This window comes from Oryctolagus cuniculus, chromosome 2 (assembly GCF_964237555.1).
Source record: "Oryctolagus cuniculus chromosome 2, mOryCun1.1, whole genome shotgun sequence".
NCBI lineage: Eukaryota > Metazoa > Chordata > Mammalia > Lagomorpha > Leporidae > Oryctolagus > Oryctolagus cuniculus.
This window is the reverse complement of record NC_091433.1, coordinates 108,338,375-108,353,988: the sequence shown is the minus strand read 5'-3', so window position 1 is coordinate 108,353,988 and position 15,614 is coordinate 108,338,375. Positions and strand designations below refer to the sequence as shown.

At 52.1% G+C, this 15,614-nt stretch overlaps 1 protein-coding gene across 5 annotated transcripts in view; it reads right to left on the bottom strand.

Annotated features, from left to right (window-relative positions):
• Nucleotides 1-15,614, bottom strand: part of AFF3 (ALF transcription elongation factor 3) — a 598,192-nt gene that overhangs the window by 551,932 nt on the left and 30,646 nt on the right. For 4 of the 5 annotated variants that reach the window (XM_051842639.2, XM_051842642.2, XM_051842641.2 and 1 more), the window contains exons 1-2: nucleotides 8,401-8,555; nucleotides 8,143-8,263 (exon numbers count right to left, since the gene is read on the bottom strand). In XM_051842639.2, the coding sequence (XP_051698599.2) occupies nucleotides 8,143-8,195 (53 nt within the window). In that variant the 5' untranslated portion in view covers nucleotides 8,196-8,263; nucleotides 8,401-8,555. Of the gene's footprint in view, nucleotides 1-8,142; nucleotides 8,264-8,400; nucleotides 8,556-15,614 lie in introns of those variants that run through there. The other variant, XM_051842640.2, reaches the window with a different exon arrangement.

Genomic DNA, 15,614 nt, shown 5'->3' with positions numbered 1-15,614 from the left:
TCCCAATCAGAGTGGCCAGGAGGGACTGGGGACATTGGTCTAAACCCTAGGCAGCCACAGGAGTAACTGTGACAGCCCCCACAAAGCTGGACATGTCAGCAAGACCATCGCCCGTGATACAGCACAGGACCAACTGGAAAGCTGTAAGAAGTGGTCAGCCTGTTGATTACAAATTGTGTTTATTCAGGTCTTCATGCTTATGTCCCACCATAGCCTCACCTGGATACAATTAAGCGCCCCCTGCCCTCGCTCGTCAGAACTGTATCAGAAAGCCTCACAAAAATAAGCACTGCATCCCACTGAGACCTTCCGGCTCTACGGAGTCCAGTGTGATCACACAAACAGGGAGGAGGAAAGACGGGTTCTGAAGGACTGTCTTTTCAGAGGAATTGTTTTTAATCCATTTAGTCCCTGCAATCCAAAGCTGGATCTGTGGACCAGCACTACTTCTCACCTGGGAGCTGGTTAGAAAGGCCCAACCAGGGTCCCACCCCGGCCCTGTAAGGTAGAACCTGCGGATTTTAACAGGATGCCCTAGGTTATGGGGAGGCACGTGCAACCTGGAGAACACACCCCGCGTGAGAGGTAAGTCCTCTGACCTAGGCTCTCAAAACAGCTGTCTGTACCCCGCCCTCCCCTTCTGCCATAAACAGTCTTCAAAAAAACAAACAAACATATTCTTAAATTTTTTAAAAAAGGCATTTCCCAGAAATGGCAATGATCACTGGCAGAAGAGACTTTTTTCTATCAAAACTGCCATGTAATTAATTAGCATTTCAATGAACAGTGACAGAAAATGTGTCCTGTCACTTCCTAAGTCAGGTAAACAGTACACGTATGACAAGGAAAATCTAACAGACTCATACTACAGACCTCGAGGGGATTTCTGAAAACTAATTTCCTGTCCACAAAAAAGCAAAAAAAATAAAATTATTTTCAGCATGAAGTTAAGCACATAACTCTAAGCCCAGTTGCTGTGTTAGAGTGGTCTCCAAATTACAGTCATTTTGTTTACCTCGGCCAACAATGGGCCTCCTGGGAAGAAATTATGTGAAGAAGTTTAAGTACCCTCGGTGCCTTTCTCCACAGGTGAGTGCAGAAATTGCAGAGGGGGAAATCCACAAGTGAATACGATTAATGACTTCTGCAGCTCAGCTTCCCGCTCCCCTTCCACGCAAAGCACAACAGAATTTCCAAGTCAGAAGGCTCTCTCTCGGAGACAGCCTGCTGCTGCTGGCCCACCTGCCCAGGAACGCGTCTCCTCACTGAATCCGAGACAGCCCACGGCGCATCACACCCACTGGCCTCACAGCCTTGGGGCCCCCTGGAAGGCAGAGAGGCCCCTTCAGACAACGGAGGGCCTCCACCAGGGCCCCAGCTGTTAGCTTCTCGACATTAACCCGTTTGCCTTTCGTGGGTGGTGTGGAGTCCTCTTCCCCTGGTGTAGCTGTGCATTCTGCTTCTGGTGAAACTAAATTATGATTAGCCTGACATAATTTAATGAGACCCTCGGTGCCAAATGAAGTCATTTGATGTAATGGTTGCTAATACAATGCATTCTCAGTGCAACATCAAAGATTATGTAATGGTTCACATGTCTACATATGTTAGCCGTGCAACCCTGGGTAAGGGCATATTTGTCCGCTGGACTGTGAGCACAACCGAGACAAACTACCAGCCTCTACTGGAAATGTCCCCAGGGCCCAACCCCGGGGATGCGACTTGCAAGCACAAGGCACGGACTGCTGAACCTGACCCAACGTGGCCTTTGCATATGCGTCCCTTGTTTATGAAAGGGAGACATTTTACAGGAAGCAGAGGGTATAAAAGAACTGCATTTGGCATTCACAGAGCAATTGACACTTTTATTACTTAACATCACAACCTTACGAGGTAGGCCAGCATAAGTGCTGTCATTTTATAAGTGATTAAACCAAGCCTGAGAATAGGAAATGAGAAAAACCGTGAGCTGCCCAGGGCCAAAGAGAAAGCAAGGTTGCAGCCAGCTGAATTCTGAAACCTCAATTAAGTTCCCAGACAAAGGGGAACAGCCAACACTGCAAGTAAGTTTTATGGATTTCACTTTGAAATAAAACAAGAAAACATTATGTTACCATTAAATGATATTAAAATTGTCTTTTATGGCCTTGATTTGGCCACCACGGCTTTATCCTCAAAATAAAGACAATTTCAACAGGCAAATCTATTCCAGGTTCAAAATCCCACTCTCACACACAAAAACCTTGCATTTCCTCTTAAGAAATTATTTTTTCTCTGAAGTTGATTATCGTCTCCACCTGCATCCAGCCAAAGGGCTTCATTCAAGCGGCTAAAGCGTCGCCGATTAGCCCCATTGTGGATCACAGGAACGCTCTCCCAGAATAGACTGTTGGCATTTCATAACCCTCCTACATTTTCACAGTGAGAATCTAGAGCACAGGAAGGAATCGCTCCCCCCACACGACTCGTCCTCCCAGAGAGCTGCACATCCAACTCTCAACCTCCCTGGTACCCTCTCGGCCCCCAGCCGAGCCTGCACCCTCACCTAACCAGTCTCCCCACCTTCCCCTCTCCAAAACACACCCCACACAAGGCCCCGGGCTGGAACTACTCACCAGTGGCTACCACGCCCCCTCTCCACCTCCTCCATGCAGGCCACCAGCCCCTTCAGCACCGCAGCCCACACTCCCTAACCCTGGCCGCCAGGCCTCTCAAAAACACCCCTGCCCTTGCTCAGGGCGCTTGCTCTGAGGCTCTCAGCAAGTGAGAGAGCCGCTGCAGCCAATCACACGGTCCTTCTGACCCATGAGAGTGAGCGTGGCCAACCAGCGGCTCTCAAGAAGCACACCTGGGGCTCAATCCACCTGAGCTCTCCCTCTCTGCTTTGACACAAAAGGGCAAAAAAAAAAAAAAAACGGGGAGGGGGACGGGGTAGGCCTTACCATGTTTGCTTTATTACAGCTGGAGGAAAGAGTCGTGGCACCTGAGGGCCAAGAGCAGGGCTGCGGGGAGTTTTCTAGTCCTGTGACGGCCACGGGTGGTTGAGTAGAAGGGAACTCAAGCACCACTGGGAAGTGTCCTACTGAGCCCAAGCTCTGCTGGTTCAGCTTCGCTCCCCTCCCCCTTAGAGGAGTGCAGTGCATCCCCACCCTGCTCTAGTTACCACCACTGTGTCCCTCAGCAAGCCCCACACCTCAGTCCCGCCATACTCCTAGCCTCTGTCTTCCCTCCACGTGCTTTCTCCCTCTCTCTTAAGTTCCACTTCTCCGGGATCCGTTTCAAACGCCGTGGGGACCTGACTCCCTGGACAGGAGCTGCCCCCCCACCCCCCCACCCCCACCCCAGCAATGGGCAGTGCTGGCTTTGCGGTACAGACACTCAGGTGCAGGGCTGATTCTCCTGTCTTCCCAACAGGCTCAGTCTCTCTCCTCTGCATGCCCTGACAGTAGAGGGTTTAAAGCTCTATGCTTCAACCCAGAGATGAGAAATGCCCGGGACAAAAAGAAACAGATGCCAGTCTCAAAGTGCATCACACACAGCAGGACTAAAGGTTACTTCCTGCCACTTGTTTCAGTCCTGTGTTCACGTGCACACCTGAGGGGTTGGGCTACATAATGTTCAGCGTATGTGTTGCTGTGCTTCATGGTCTAAAGCCACTGTGCTACAGTAACACCTAATCACCTGCAGATCTTACTGAATAAACTGATGCGTATGAGACAATCCACTGGTTGCCATTTCAAGGGTTCCAGTTTGAGAGGAGACACACTACAGTGCCCGATTAAACAAGAGGGTATGGATTCTGACTTATTCATAAAGCTAGGGGGAGGGAAAGTGGCAGGGAGGGTCTGATTGTTAACTACAGCATCTCAGCAGACTTTCTGCCCAACAACTACAACGTGCCCCCAGCTGAGGAGGATTCAACGCAAACTCGATTAAGTACATTTTGGAAAACTCTCCTCATTCACTGAAACCACGTTTGACGACAGCATTCTGCAGCTTTAAAATACACGGTACAGGTAATTCCACTATGACTCATGGAAAGATCTTGCAGAGACACCACGAGAGCCTTCGTTCAGGCTCTTCCCTTGGCCAAGATGCCTCCATGTCCTCTCAATGGCCCTCTCCCCACTGTCTGCAAAAATCCCATTCATCTTCCAAGGCTTGGTTCAAAGGCCACCTTTTCCATGGAAGCTGCCTTAAAAAAAAAAAAAAAAAAAAACTCAATGTCTCCTCTCTCCTTCCCCCAGCACCCATCCCAGTCCCAAATACGGTCTCTTTGCTGAATCACCAGTGTTGAGAATTTCCTTCTTCGTCTACGTGCCTGTCTCATTCCCCTACTCGACAAATCATCTGCACAGCCCATGTTTCACTCATCTTTGTATCCCCCACAGCAGCCAGCACACCGTCCGGTACTTAAGAAATGATCAATAAACATTGTGAAAGGAATAAAGGAAAGCAACAGGTGGCCAGTTAAAAAGGACCCTCATTACATTAAAGGCCCTGAGGAATGGCTGCTGTGTCCAGCAGCTGAGCCAAAGCCGGCAGAACACAGGGAGAAGAGAAGGCTGAGTGGGAACCCTGCTCCTGGGTACCTGTGCCCCCGTACATGGGCCGAATCTCCAATTCTTCAGGACCCTGTTCCACAAGAAGCTGTGGAACTGAGCACAGAGCGAGCGCACTCCCCTTATTCCAAGTTCTCCATTCTAGTGGCGAACCACAGATGGGCAGTGGTGGGTCCAAGGGCCATCCTTCCCAACATCAAGGTAAGGTGGAAAAGAAAAAAAGTGAAACGGCAATCTGGATAATTCAGGCTCCAAAGACCTACCTCGAGAAATAAGTGTGGGTGACTCTGAGTGTGGGGGGAGGGTATGCAAAGAGGCAGGGGGGTGGCTCCTGGATTGTAAACCGATTGTCTGCCTTGATCACACTCAACAGTCCCCAACTCTTTCCTTCGTATTGTCCCTAGGCTCACGGAGGACATTTTCTGTGACAACCAGAGTGAGTGAGGTCAGGTTCAAAGCCACAGCCGCAACTAATAAACGGCAATGTGTTTTACTGGAAAACAGCATCTGCCAATCAGAAAAAGTTGTGAGGATTTAGAGCAAGATTCTCTCCTGTGCTTAAACTGCACATCTTCCTTACTCCTCGACAGAAAAGTGTCTATGGTAAATTAAAGGAAGACATTTTCCACGGTCTTCACTTAAAATGTGTATCCTACTTCGCAAGTTAAAACATCACACACAGGCATAATCGTGGTCTTTGTTTTCAAACGTTTGATTTGAGGTCATTACCACTTAGGGCCCTGACTCTCCCTTTCCTTGATATTTTATCAGAAACTTCACTTCCTGTCCTTCAAGATTTTGCTCTGCAGTTAATTTCATAGCTGCCCTTATAAATGAGGAGACAGCTTCAGGATTTAGGACGTCCACTGGATCTGAAGACAGAAAACAGGGCTTTAAGGGGAAGTTCTTGGTCCTAATATGCGACACTGGGCAGGTCCTCTGATCTCCCCAGTCTTCAATGACTCGATCTGTAAAATGGGACTAAAGACAGTACTTGCTTCATAAACCGCTGTGACAACTGAATGGATTAAAACATGCAATGGCCCAAGAACAGTGTCTGGTGACTAGCAAGTGTTCTGAACATGTTCACTTTTTAAAGTCTGCTGTCATCTGTTTTATGGGCCCAGTGAAATCTTTAATGGTTCAAATCCTACATTCCCTACTCTGTAGAACGAGAATACCAGCACTTAACCACATCCAGGATGGCAAGGAAATGCATGTGAGAAAACTATGGGCATGAAAATATCAGACACACAGAACAGACTCAAATATTAGCTATTTGAGATCCTCTCCAAACTTCAAAGTAACCCATAAACCTGAAAATTTAAGTCAGCCATGCAAATGCATTAAAAGATACCATCCAAGTATTCAACTACAACTGAGAAGATGTCTGACCACATTACAAACACATACTGAAGGAGTCTGGTTTACCTTTAACAGCAGACACCTAGAAGCTTCTGCAAAATCTAAGTGTTACATCTGCAAAACAAGAGAAAGCGCTCCCTCCATCAACCTAACCTGTCCTTTACTGCGAACGAGAAAGCCTGTCTGCTTTCCTGGGCCAAAAACCGACGTGCAGATTCCAACCGGACTTCAAGCCCAGCTCCTTTTAGAAACACTCAACTCCTGTCTTTGTTCACAACAATAACGTACTGCGGCTAATATATAAATTTCCAGCCCAATTCAACAAAGATTTCTTCTGTGACGGTGTCCCAGGTACACTCAGCTGGACACGGAGGGGGCAAAGGGAAACAGAGCAGGCTGTGAGCAGCAACGGCCCACCAACCAAGGCTGACCATCTCACAACACCACTCACAAAAGACACGGGGGCGCACAATTTGAGTCGGCAACCAGACAAGCGGCAGAAAAAGGATGCCACAGTGCTGAGTTCTTCCCTTCGACTCTCAGCCTGCCCTTTTAAAAAGGCACAAGTCATTTTTAAGGTACAGCTTCTATCGGGAAACCTACTGAACATGCGCCAGAAACCAACATTTGTAAATGCAAACCTGTAAAATAACAGGTATCCGTAAATGAAAGGCTGAAATAACCCCAGGAGCAGCAACACGGTAATTAGCAACTTTTATAGAGTAATAACATGTTTCATATTCTTCCTCCACTGGCGCTTTGAAGTTTGCAGCATAATATGTACAGGTTTTATTGCATTAGGGCCCATCTTGTGTGTTTTACAGGCGCCAGCACTACGCAAAGCGGTACTTCCTCATCTTCGGATCTTTGACAAAAAACTGCTCGATAATGCACTCGCCTTGTGTCCAGTGTATTTTGTTACACCTGTCTCTAGGCAAATAACTCAATGGCCGTCTAAATCACCGAGAACATACACATACCACACATCATCTATAGGAGCCATAAATCATAAAGCAACTTAGCTCTAAAACGGTGCCTTGCATATTCATCTGCACACCACTCGCAGTTGTAGACACATGTGAACTCTTTAACGAATTATAAAAAAAAAAACTAACAACAAGCTCAGTTCTACAATAAGGGATTAGCAGAGGCAGAACACAGTTGCAGTTAATGTGCTTGTTCCAGCAGATGTTCATCGTCGTAAATATTAAACGCAACCCAAGTTCCTCCAGGAATATGCAGGCGGTAACTGTACCCCCACAGCAGGGCTGGTTGGGCACATTTAGGAATAGAGGGGTGGGGGCGGGAAGAAGGGGGGAATAAGAGGGACGCTGAAGCAGCCAATGGGATATTATGGAAGACACCCGCAACTGGAATTAAAACTGCGTCTCGCGGCGATTGACCTACAACAACTCCTGCGTGTGAGACTCGCCACGCACACAACCCGGGAGAGCCCCGCAGACTGCGGGCTGCGCGCGCTGTGAGCTTGGCATAAAGGGACCTAAGGGGCGCGCGGAGGACCAGGAGGACGAGGAGTGGTGCAACTGAGCAGAGGTGTGAAGAACGGGCCCAGAGGCATCGCAGGAAAGGATCGTCCCTGGGCCAAGGCCTCTGGAATGCTGCACGGAGAAGCCATCGCCCGGTGCCCCGCGTGCTCACTTTCCCAGCTCCGGTGGGAGTGGGTGGGACAGACAGGCAGGATGCAGCCGCCGAGACCCGGCGCGGTGCGGACCGGGCTCGAGCATCCTCGAAGGGCACTTCGCAAGCAGCACCAACTCCAGGGGGTCGCCGGTGTGCGCCCGGGTCAGACAGAGCCAGGCGGCGCAGCCAGAGGCAAGGAAGCACCCCCCCTGCCCGGGGGTGGGGGGGCTGCGGGCCGAGGGGTGGGTCCCCAGCCATTAGTGACACGTTCTAAAAATCGCTGCTTTCTCCCTGGCTGCGCTCTGCCCGCGGCTCCCCGGATCACCGGCCCCGGGACTGGAGCGGGCAGCACCGAAGGGAGGGGACGGGGGGGGGGTGCGGACAGAAAGACGGAGGCGGCCGCGCATGCAGCCGGGGGAGGCAGGCAGGAGCCGGCGAGGCGGGCATCCCCGGCCCACCCCACCCCCAACGGCGGCGGCCGCCCGGAGCCCCCGGCCCAGGTGAGGGCGCGCGGGCCGCCGCGGCCGCTCCTTGCCGCTCCCGCCGGCCCCAAGCGGCCGGCCCGGGGACTCACCACAGCGACTCGAGGTCCCATTCCTGAAGCAGGGCTAAGTCGAAGCTGTCCATGGTGGGAGGTGTCAGCGCCGCCGCCGCTCCCGCTGCCGCCGCTCGCCGAGGTCCGGGCCGCCCGCGCGCTGCAACGAAAGGCGCCGCTCAAGGTGCATCCCGGCCGCGCCGGAGCGGCCGCCACCGCCCGCCGCCCGCCCCCGACTCGGAGCCTCCCGGCGTCCCCCACCCCCGACTCCCGGGCGGCAGCGGCCAGCACACTCACCCGCTCGCCGGCTCGCGCGCAGGCACACTCACGAGAGAGCGGCGAGCTCGCCGCGCCGCCACCGCCCCCTCCCCGGCGCTGCGCCCGCCCCTCCTCCCCGCCCTCGCGGCGGCCCGGCCCGCTGCAGCCGCCGCCGCGGTGCTGTGCGCCCGCCCGCCCGCCTTTCTCCGGGAGGCGCGTGTGCGCGGGCGAGGCCGAGGCGCGCGCGCGCGCGCGCCGTGAGCCCCGCGCCGCGCGCGCCCCTGCGCTCCGCGCGGCTCCTCGGGGTCCCGCGGCGCTCGCAGGCCGCGCGGCGGGATCGGCCCTCTGGGCAGCCTGGGCCCCGGCGGCCCGCCTGACCCTCGGCCCCCCGCGGGTGTCCTGGGTCGACCTGCGGGCCCGAGCGCAAGGCAAGGGGGGGATGCAGAGCCGAGCGCCGGCCTGCGCATCCCTGCGCCTCTCGCGGTCGCCCGGCCCCACCCGGCCCTGCCCCCGGCTGCACGCACTTCTTGCGCGGCCCGGGATCCACTTGACCCCGCCGGGTGCTCCGACGCGCGATGCGCGGACTGCAGACCCTGGGTGGGCGCTGGGCGATGCCCAGGCCGCCCGGGGCACGGCGGGAGTTCGCTGTGCAGCCCACGGCAGCGCCGTGCACGATTCGTTTCAAATGTCTGGAGTCAGTAAGTTAGGTGAAATAAAGGGGAAGCGACGCGGGGCGGAGGGTCGGGGGGAAATCTGGTCCAAGAGGACCGGCTTTGGAGCAGCGCTGGCCTGCAGCGGGGTCCCCAGGCTGGCCGGCCCCTGTGAGCCCCCTCCCGGCTCTTTATTCCCTACAGAGGAGGGGGCGAGGCCGCTGCCAACTTCCTGCCCCCTCTGCGGTCCGGATAGTGGCTGATTGTCCGCTGAGAGAATGATACTGGATCCCTCCTTGGAGCTCCGGAAAAATCAAGTCCTTGTTTTGTTACCTTCCTGCTTTTAAAGAAATGTTGGAGCCGGTTGTCCCGTGTCACGTACTTTTTGCAGACCCGCCGAGAAAACAGCACACGTCCAGGGGAGGGCTGGAGCTCCGTGTCTCCTCTGCTGGCCTAGCACCGTGCAGCCCTCCCGGCCTGGCCCCCGGAGCCAGCCCTCGGTGCTCCGGGCGCCTTGCTGGGGATGGCCCCGAATTCCTGGAGAGAGCAGCCCAGCGGGAAGCGATTCCGCCTCGCCACGGGTCCCAAACCCCACGCTCCCCGCCGTGAGGGCAGGAGGCCTTCCCACTCCTCGCCCTTTTGTTCCTTTTCTGGACAAGAACCACTAATGACCCGGGCCGCTAGAAATTAAGACCTTGGGGAGAAGTCACAGGACCCCTTCCTGGGCCAAAATCTACACGCTGCCCCCCACCCCCCACCTCCCACCGCACGCCCTCCCTCCCTCCCTCCTCGGGATGAGGACTAACAAACTTAGTTGTGGACACAGGTAGGAGACCCAAAGGCCTGTGAGGATTCGGTCTTGCTTGAGATTGAATGGCTAAATGCTCAGCCCCACCCCCCTCCCAAGCTAGGAAACAGCGTGTTAGCATCCATAACTAATGTGCAAAAATGTAAAAACGCCAAATCAAGGCAGACTCTGCATCGACACAGTCTGAGAAGTCAGGATTTTTACAAGCTGACAACTCCCAGCCTTTAAAAACCTCCGTCAGGAGTTGAAGGTAAATCACAAGGCCACAAAAGAACAAAGAGAATATGAAGACAGGAAAAAGTGCAGGTGTGAGGGCTGGCTTCCCCGAATCCCAGGCCACTGCGCGTTTGGGGAGACGTGGGGAAGAAACAGCCTGCCTCCTCACTCCTCTGCATCAGCCTGGCTGGAAATGTTTGCTCTGGCACAAGGGAGATGGAGACAGCATTCCCAGGAACAAAGGCTGGGAGTGGAGGGTGGAGGAGAGAGGGGGAGGAAGAACTGCAAGTTCCAAGGTTCTGAACACCGAGCGCAACGTGTGCTCTTCCTGATCCTGTGCTCCTGGCCCCAGCTGGGAAGCTTCTGCAGGAAAGAGACCTCCTCCCACCCCTCACCAGGGCCTGGCCCGCCCTCCCTTCCCCTTCCCCACCACGGCCATTCACTGCTCGTCCCACGTGGGCTTTGAAGGAAGCGGAAGATATATACGTGGTCCCAGGAAAGGACGGGGCAAAGGCACTCGGGGTGCAGAGCTGGAGGAGGGGTTGCTCGTAAAAGACCTCTCTCCACGCCACGTCGTCGAGGGTAGATTTAGACTTGGAACTCTGCACATACTCCAGCCATTGCACTGTGGGTATTTAAAAATGCTTTCTTAGCAGTATCTGTCCTGTTCTGTTTGGGACCTCTACATGAGAGGCCTGTTGCCTTGAGACTTTCATTTCCAGGGTCTGGTTTTATGATGCCCAGTGTCCACTTGAAGAACGAGGGATTTTGAAGAAACCCAAGTAACAGTTGTAGATACCATTTTTTACTAAGCTGTCATGGAAATAAATCTAAATTAATAGTTTCTACAAGGAAACTATAGAATGGTGAATGAGAGTTTATGGGGGAGATCTTTTCATTATTATTTATCTGGTTTATGAAGATGTCCCCATTGTCCTCCAGTCTCTGAGTACACGAACCAAAACAAGCACTTAATCTAGTTGTCAAAATTTTAAATCCTTAATACAAAGCATAAAAAGGGATTGGACTTTCTGGGATTAGAAGGCCAGAAGTAAAAGGGAAGATTTTTTTTTTTTTTTGTAAAAGAGCAAGAGACTGCTTAAATTAAAATAGAAATTTTAAATGATGTTTCCTAAAAAGCTGTTAGAACTTTTGTGCATCCCATAAACCTTGTGACCTGTGACCTGTGGGTTTGGCTTTGTTTTTTTTCCCCCTGCCTAGATACATGTAAGCAATACACCCTAGGTCAGGGTTGTTGGTTTGTTGAGGCTAAGCCTTCAGTGAGAAAAAGGGACCAAGACATGAATCCCGCTCAGTCTGGGGCCAGGCATGTGTGTGCGCTTAGCAGGGGCCGCATCAGATCCTGCCAGCCTGGAACTGGGACCTGCCCCATGGCCCCAGCAGCACCCCACCGCATCTTGCTCAGACTTCTCTGTAGACAGGAATGGAAAGGGGAGGAACCTTGAGGGATTTATGAACACATGCCTTATTCTGAAGACACAGCTGCAACTCAGGGGTGGCCTTGGTGAGCAGGTGCCATTTGTCCTCTCTCTAGAGTCCTGCTGGTCCTCTAGAAAAATATGTCAGGCCGCAAGCCAGCTCTGCAGGATGTCTCACTGCAAGGTGGTGGGCTGACCACTAAGCTTCCCAGCCCTGACTCCCTCCCCTGCTCTGTCTGTCACAACACCTGTTCCGGCAAAGCCACTGCTACATCACTTGGCCTGCTTCTCCTTCCAGTGGCTTCTTGGGTGTTTGGGACTGTATCTAGAGATTGCAGGGTAAACCCTCTAGGCTTTCAGCTGGAAAAAAAAAAAAAAAAAAAGCATGGGGCTCCCGGACAGCATGGATTTCACATCTACCAGTAGCTCTGGCATCTTAGGCCTTCCCCTGTCTCCACAGGTATGTCCCCATGGTTCTAGCCTGGGATCTGAGGTGCCTTTCCTTTCTGTATTTTTTTTTTTTTCTCCATCATTCACCAGGTCCCAAGCAGATGGTGCAGCAGTGCTAGCTGTCATCACTCCTCCTATGTTTCCATGGAAACATGGGGCAGAGGGACCGCCTTGGGCTCTCTGACAGTATCCTCTGGCGGAGAACTTCCTTTGGCTCTTGGCCTCTCCCTCCTTGCCCTCCCCCCCCCCACCCCCAGGCACACCTCTGCTATCCTGGAGACTTAAAGAGTTGGGGGCCTCGGGGAGACGGGTTCTTGACGGAGATCATCTAGGGACACACCGCACACAAATGGTTGTGAACTGGCTGGAAAAAGGAGGGAGATGGCCTGGGGGCTGGTTCCCCGGGTGGGATGGTTAAGACCAATTTGCAATGGCAGCGTGTTTGGACAATCTGCCCCCTCAGCTGGCTTCCATAATGGCTAGTGATGGCCCAGATGTCAAAAGAGATGCTGGGAAGATTGCACCTGCTCATCCGGGAACAGATATGTGTGGAGTGTAAGTACATTAGGGAGGCTTTACCTGTCTGTCACTGACATTCTGCCCCCCGGGAATGTGCATTCCTGTAAAAACAACCAGGCTTTCCCTAAGGAATGCACAAAGTTTCCAACATCCTCCTGCCCACATAACTCACTTATACAGCCGCTAAGACATTAATTAGATTCAGAAGTCCCTGGAAACAGCAGAGCTCAGCAGGGTCAGAGGGCAAACAGGGCAGAGAAAAGAGGGGAAAATGACCCCTGGGAGAGGGTAAGGAAGTAGAGGGAAATTTTTCTTGCCCTTCAAGTATGAAACAAGACAAAGATAATTTCAAAATCTGATCAACTTCCATCATGTTGTTTAGAGAATTAAAATATTGCCAAATTAGGAAAACTTTAAAAGGGGGGAGGGGTTTCTGCTGGGCATAAGAATTCCATGTATACATATCTTTTCTCTTAGTTGGTTCTTATACAGATGGCACAAAAGACTTGTGGGTGAAGCCTGCCACATTTTGCAAAGGAAAAACAAAAAGAATAAAGCAACTGCACTGATGAAGATGCAGACCAGAAAGATGGACTTTTAGAAAAGCCTCTCCTAGCACAGATCACATATTTAGTGCCACGCCGAGCAGTTTCAGGAGCAGTCCCCTTGGTGCTGGTAACTAAAACCAAATGCCCTGACTTACAAACTTCATGTCCCCCCTGGCTCTCTCTGTGTGCAGGATGGGCCCAGGCTACCTGAGCAAGAACCTGCTGAGGACAGGAGGTGAGAATCACAACAACAGGCAGCATCTCCCCTTTGCTTTCTACTGGATGCTGTTCTGCATACCGACTCCACTTAGTCCTCTCAAAAGCAACAAAATGTGTTCCCATTGTTTTTATTTTGCAGGTGAGTACAGTAAGGAACACACCAAAGCATGGCCAATCAGGGGTTGCTGTCACCTCGTTCCTCCCATAACTTTACCCTTAATTATCTACAGCATCGGAGCGTTCCTATGCTCACAGGCACTTCAGTAATGGATCTAACAGGTTCAGCCAAAGGGAAAGAGAGCCTGTGCCCAGCTGTCTCTGCAGTTCTTCTTGTCCCAGAGCTCGGCCGTCACCAGACCTGGAGCGAGGCACCCAGTCTCTCCAGGCCTCCGTGTCTTCCTCCACAACACCAGATCGGCTCGGTGACTCTTTGTTTCTGTCGGTTTTTGTCTCTGACAGCCCTCCGATGTCAGAGTTCTGTTTTCCGTTGTTCTTCCTGAGCGGTGCCAGACAGGAATCCCTGGAGTCTGTGAGGAGAGCCATAAACCTTCTGTTGTTTGAAGGTGGGACCTCCTTTTTGGCTTAAACAACTCTCGCGGTATTGGTGTGTTCCACACGGGAGTGCTGTGCCATCTGTGACGTGTTAACAGACAGCAGGAGAGCAAAAGACCTGTGCAAAAGAAGCCGCCACGCACCTGTGGGGGTCGGACTCCCAAGTGTGTTCAAGCACTCAGAGGACCCTGAAGCTGTAAGTGGAGCACAAACAAAAAACAGACATTCCAGAGTTGTATCTTAATGGGTTAAAAATGGAAGGGCAGCAGGGGCAGGCTCAGAGGTTAACCAACTGCTCGCCATGCCTGCAGCCCACATTGGCAGTGCCTTGGTGTCAATCCCGGCTCCAGCACAATTCCGGTTTCCTGCTATTGTGCACCTGGGGAAGCAGCAGGTGAGAGCTAGCTCAAGTAGCTAGCTCCCTGCCACCCACACGTGGGAGACTAAGATGGAGTTTCTGGCTCCCTGCTCAACTCAGCTCAGCCTGTGCTTTTGTGAGTAAGTTAGGGGGTAAACCAGCAGGTGAGAGCTCCCTCTCTCTGTGTGTCTCCCAAAGTATAAACAGGTAAGTTTGCTTAAAACCAAAGTTGAAGGGCAGGTTACAAGCCTCACAGGCCTGGAGGAGGAGGCCTGGCCCACAGCCCAGTGTTCACACTGGAGATCCTCAAGTCCAGAACGGGAAGCCACAGAGGGCAGTGTCAGCTCCTTGGGGGCAGGAGAGAAAAGATGGCACACACTTCTGGTCACCCACCCAGCACCCATCGCCTCTCCCTTGGTGCCAAGACCCGAGTCTGGTTTTGAGAAGTCATGAACCTGGCTGAAACAGCCGTATTTTCTCAGGGTAACAACTAGCCATGCGACATACAAAGACTCCTCCAAAGGGTCGTGGAAAATGCATACAGTGAAAACACTATGCATGGACTTTGTGTGTGTGTGTGTTCCCATGGAAATAAACTTCTCTCTTAACTCCATTTTTTTTTCTCCCATGAGCCTTTTGAAGCTTCCTGACATTTCTGGCCAATGAGACCTTTGTTTATGTCAGACTTTCTCAGCAGATCCAGCTCTCCTGAATTAGGTGCCACCCCTTCCTCCAGGTCACTTCCTCCCTCTTCCTGCCCGGAAGGCCAGTTGAGGCCCGCAGTGCGGCAGCCACTCGGACTACAGGCCCACCGTAGCGGATCCAGACTACAATGGTGGATCTGAGGTTGAAAGGAAGCCAGATCCTTGATGACTTCTTCACATCGTTGTGTTCCCTTTAGATCACTTACCTAGACCTGGGCTTTTTGCAGCCAAGTCAGCTCCTGTGTTTTGATTAGCACAGCTAACTGACTCCAGAAGTCACAGCACCTTGCCAGGTACAGTCAGGTCTACCAGGTGTCCCATTGTGTCCCAACAGAGGCAGCCCCAACACACAGCCCACTGACATTTACAAAAATCTATGTTTGCGTCCTTAAATATCATCTTCCCTCTGGGGTCACTCCAACTGCAAGAAAGTCAGTTAATAAGAAACTCATGTTCAGTTGTATGAAGACAGATTAATCTGGCTCCAGCCTTTTTGAATATTGCACATTATTAATTGTTTCTCTAGTTGCATGTTATTCATTAACCTGCCTAAGTTGCTGTTCCGTCCTCACAGGAATACTGAAGGATCTCAGTTATGGAAAATAGTACAGGAATAATAGCAGTCAGCCTTTCTGGTGTCCTTGCCACAAACACAAAAATATGCATGTTTCAGACTCTGTCATTGTTTCTACCAATAAACTAATTACCACTGTATGAAACGGATTTACTTCAGAAGGAGGTTAGAAAAAACAACTCATTAAGTGCAGTAGTTTGAAATACAAACTGCATT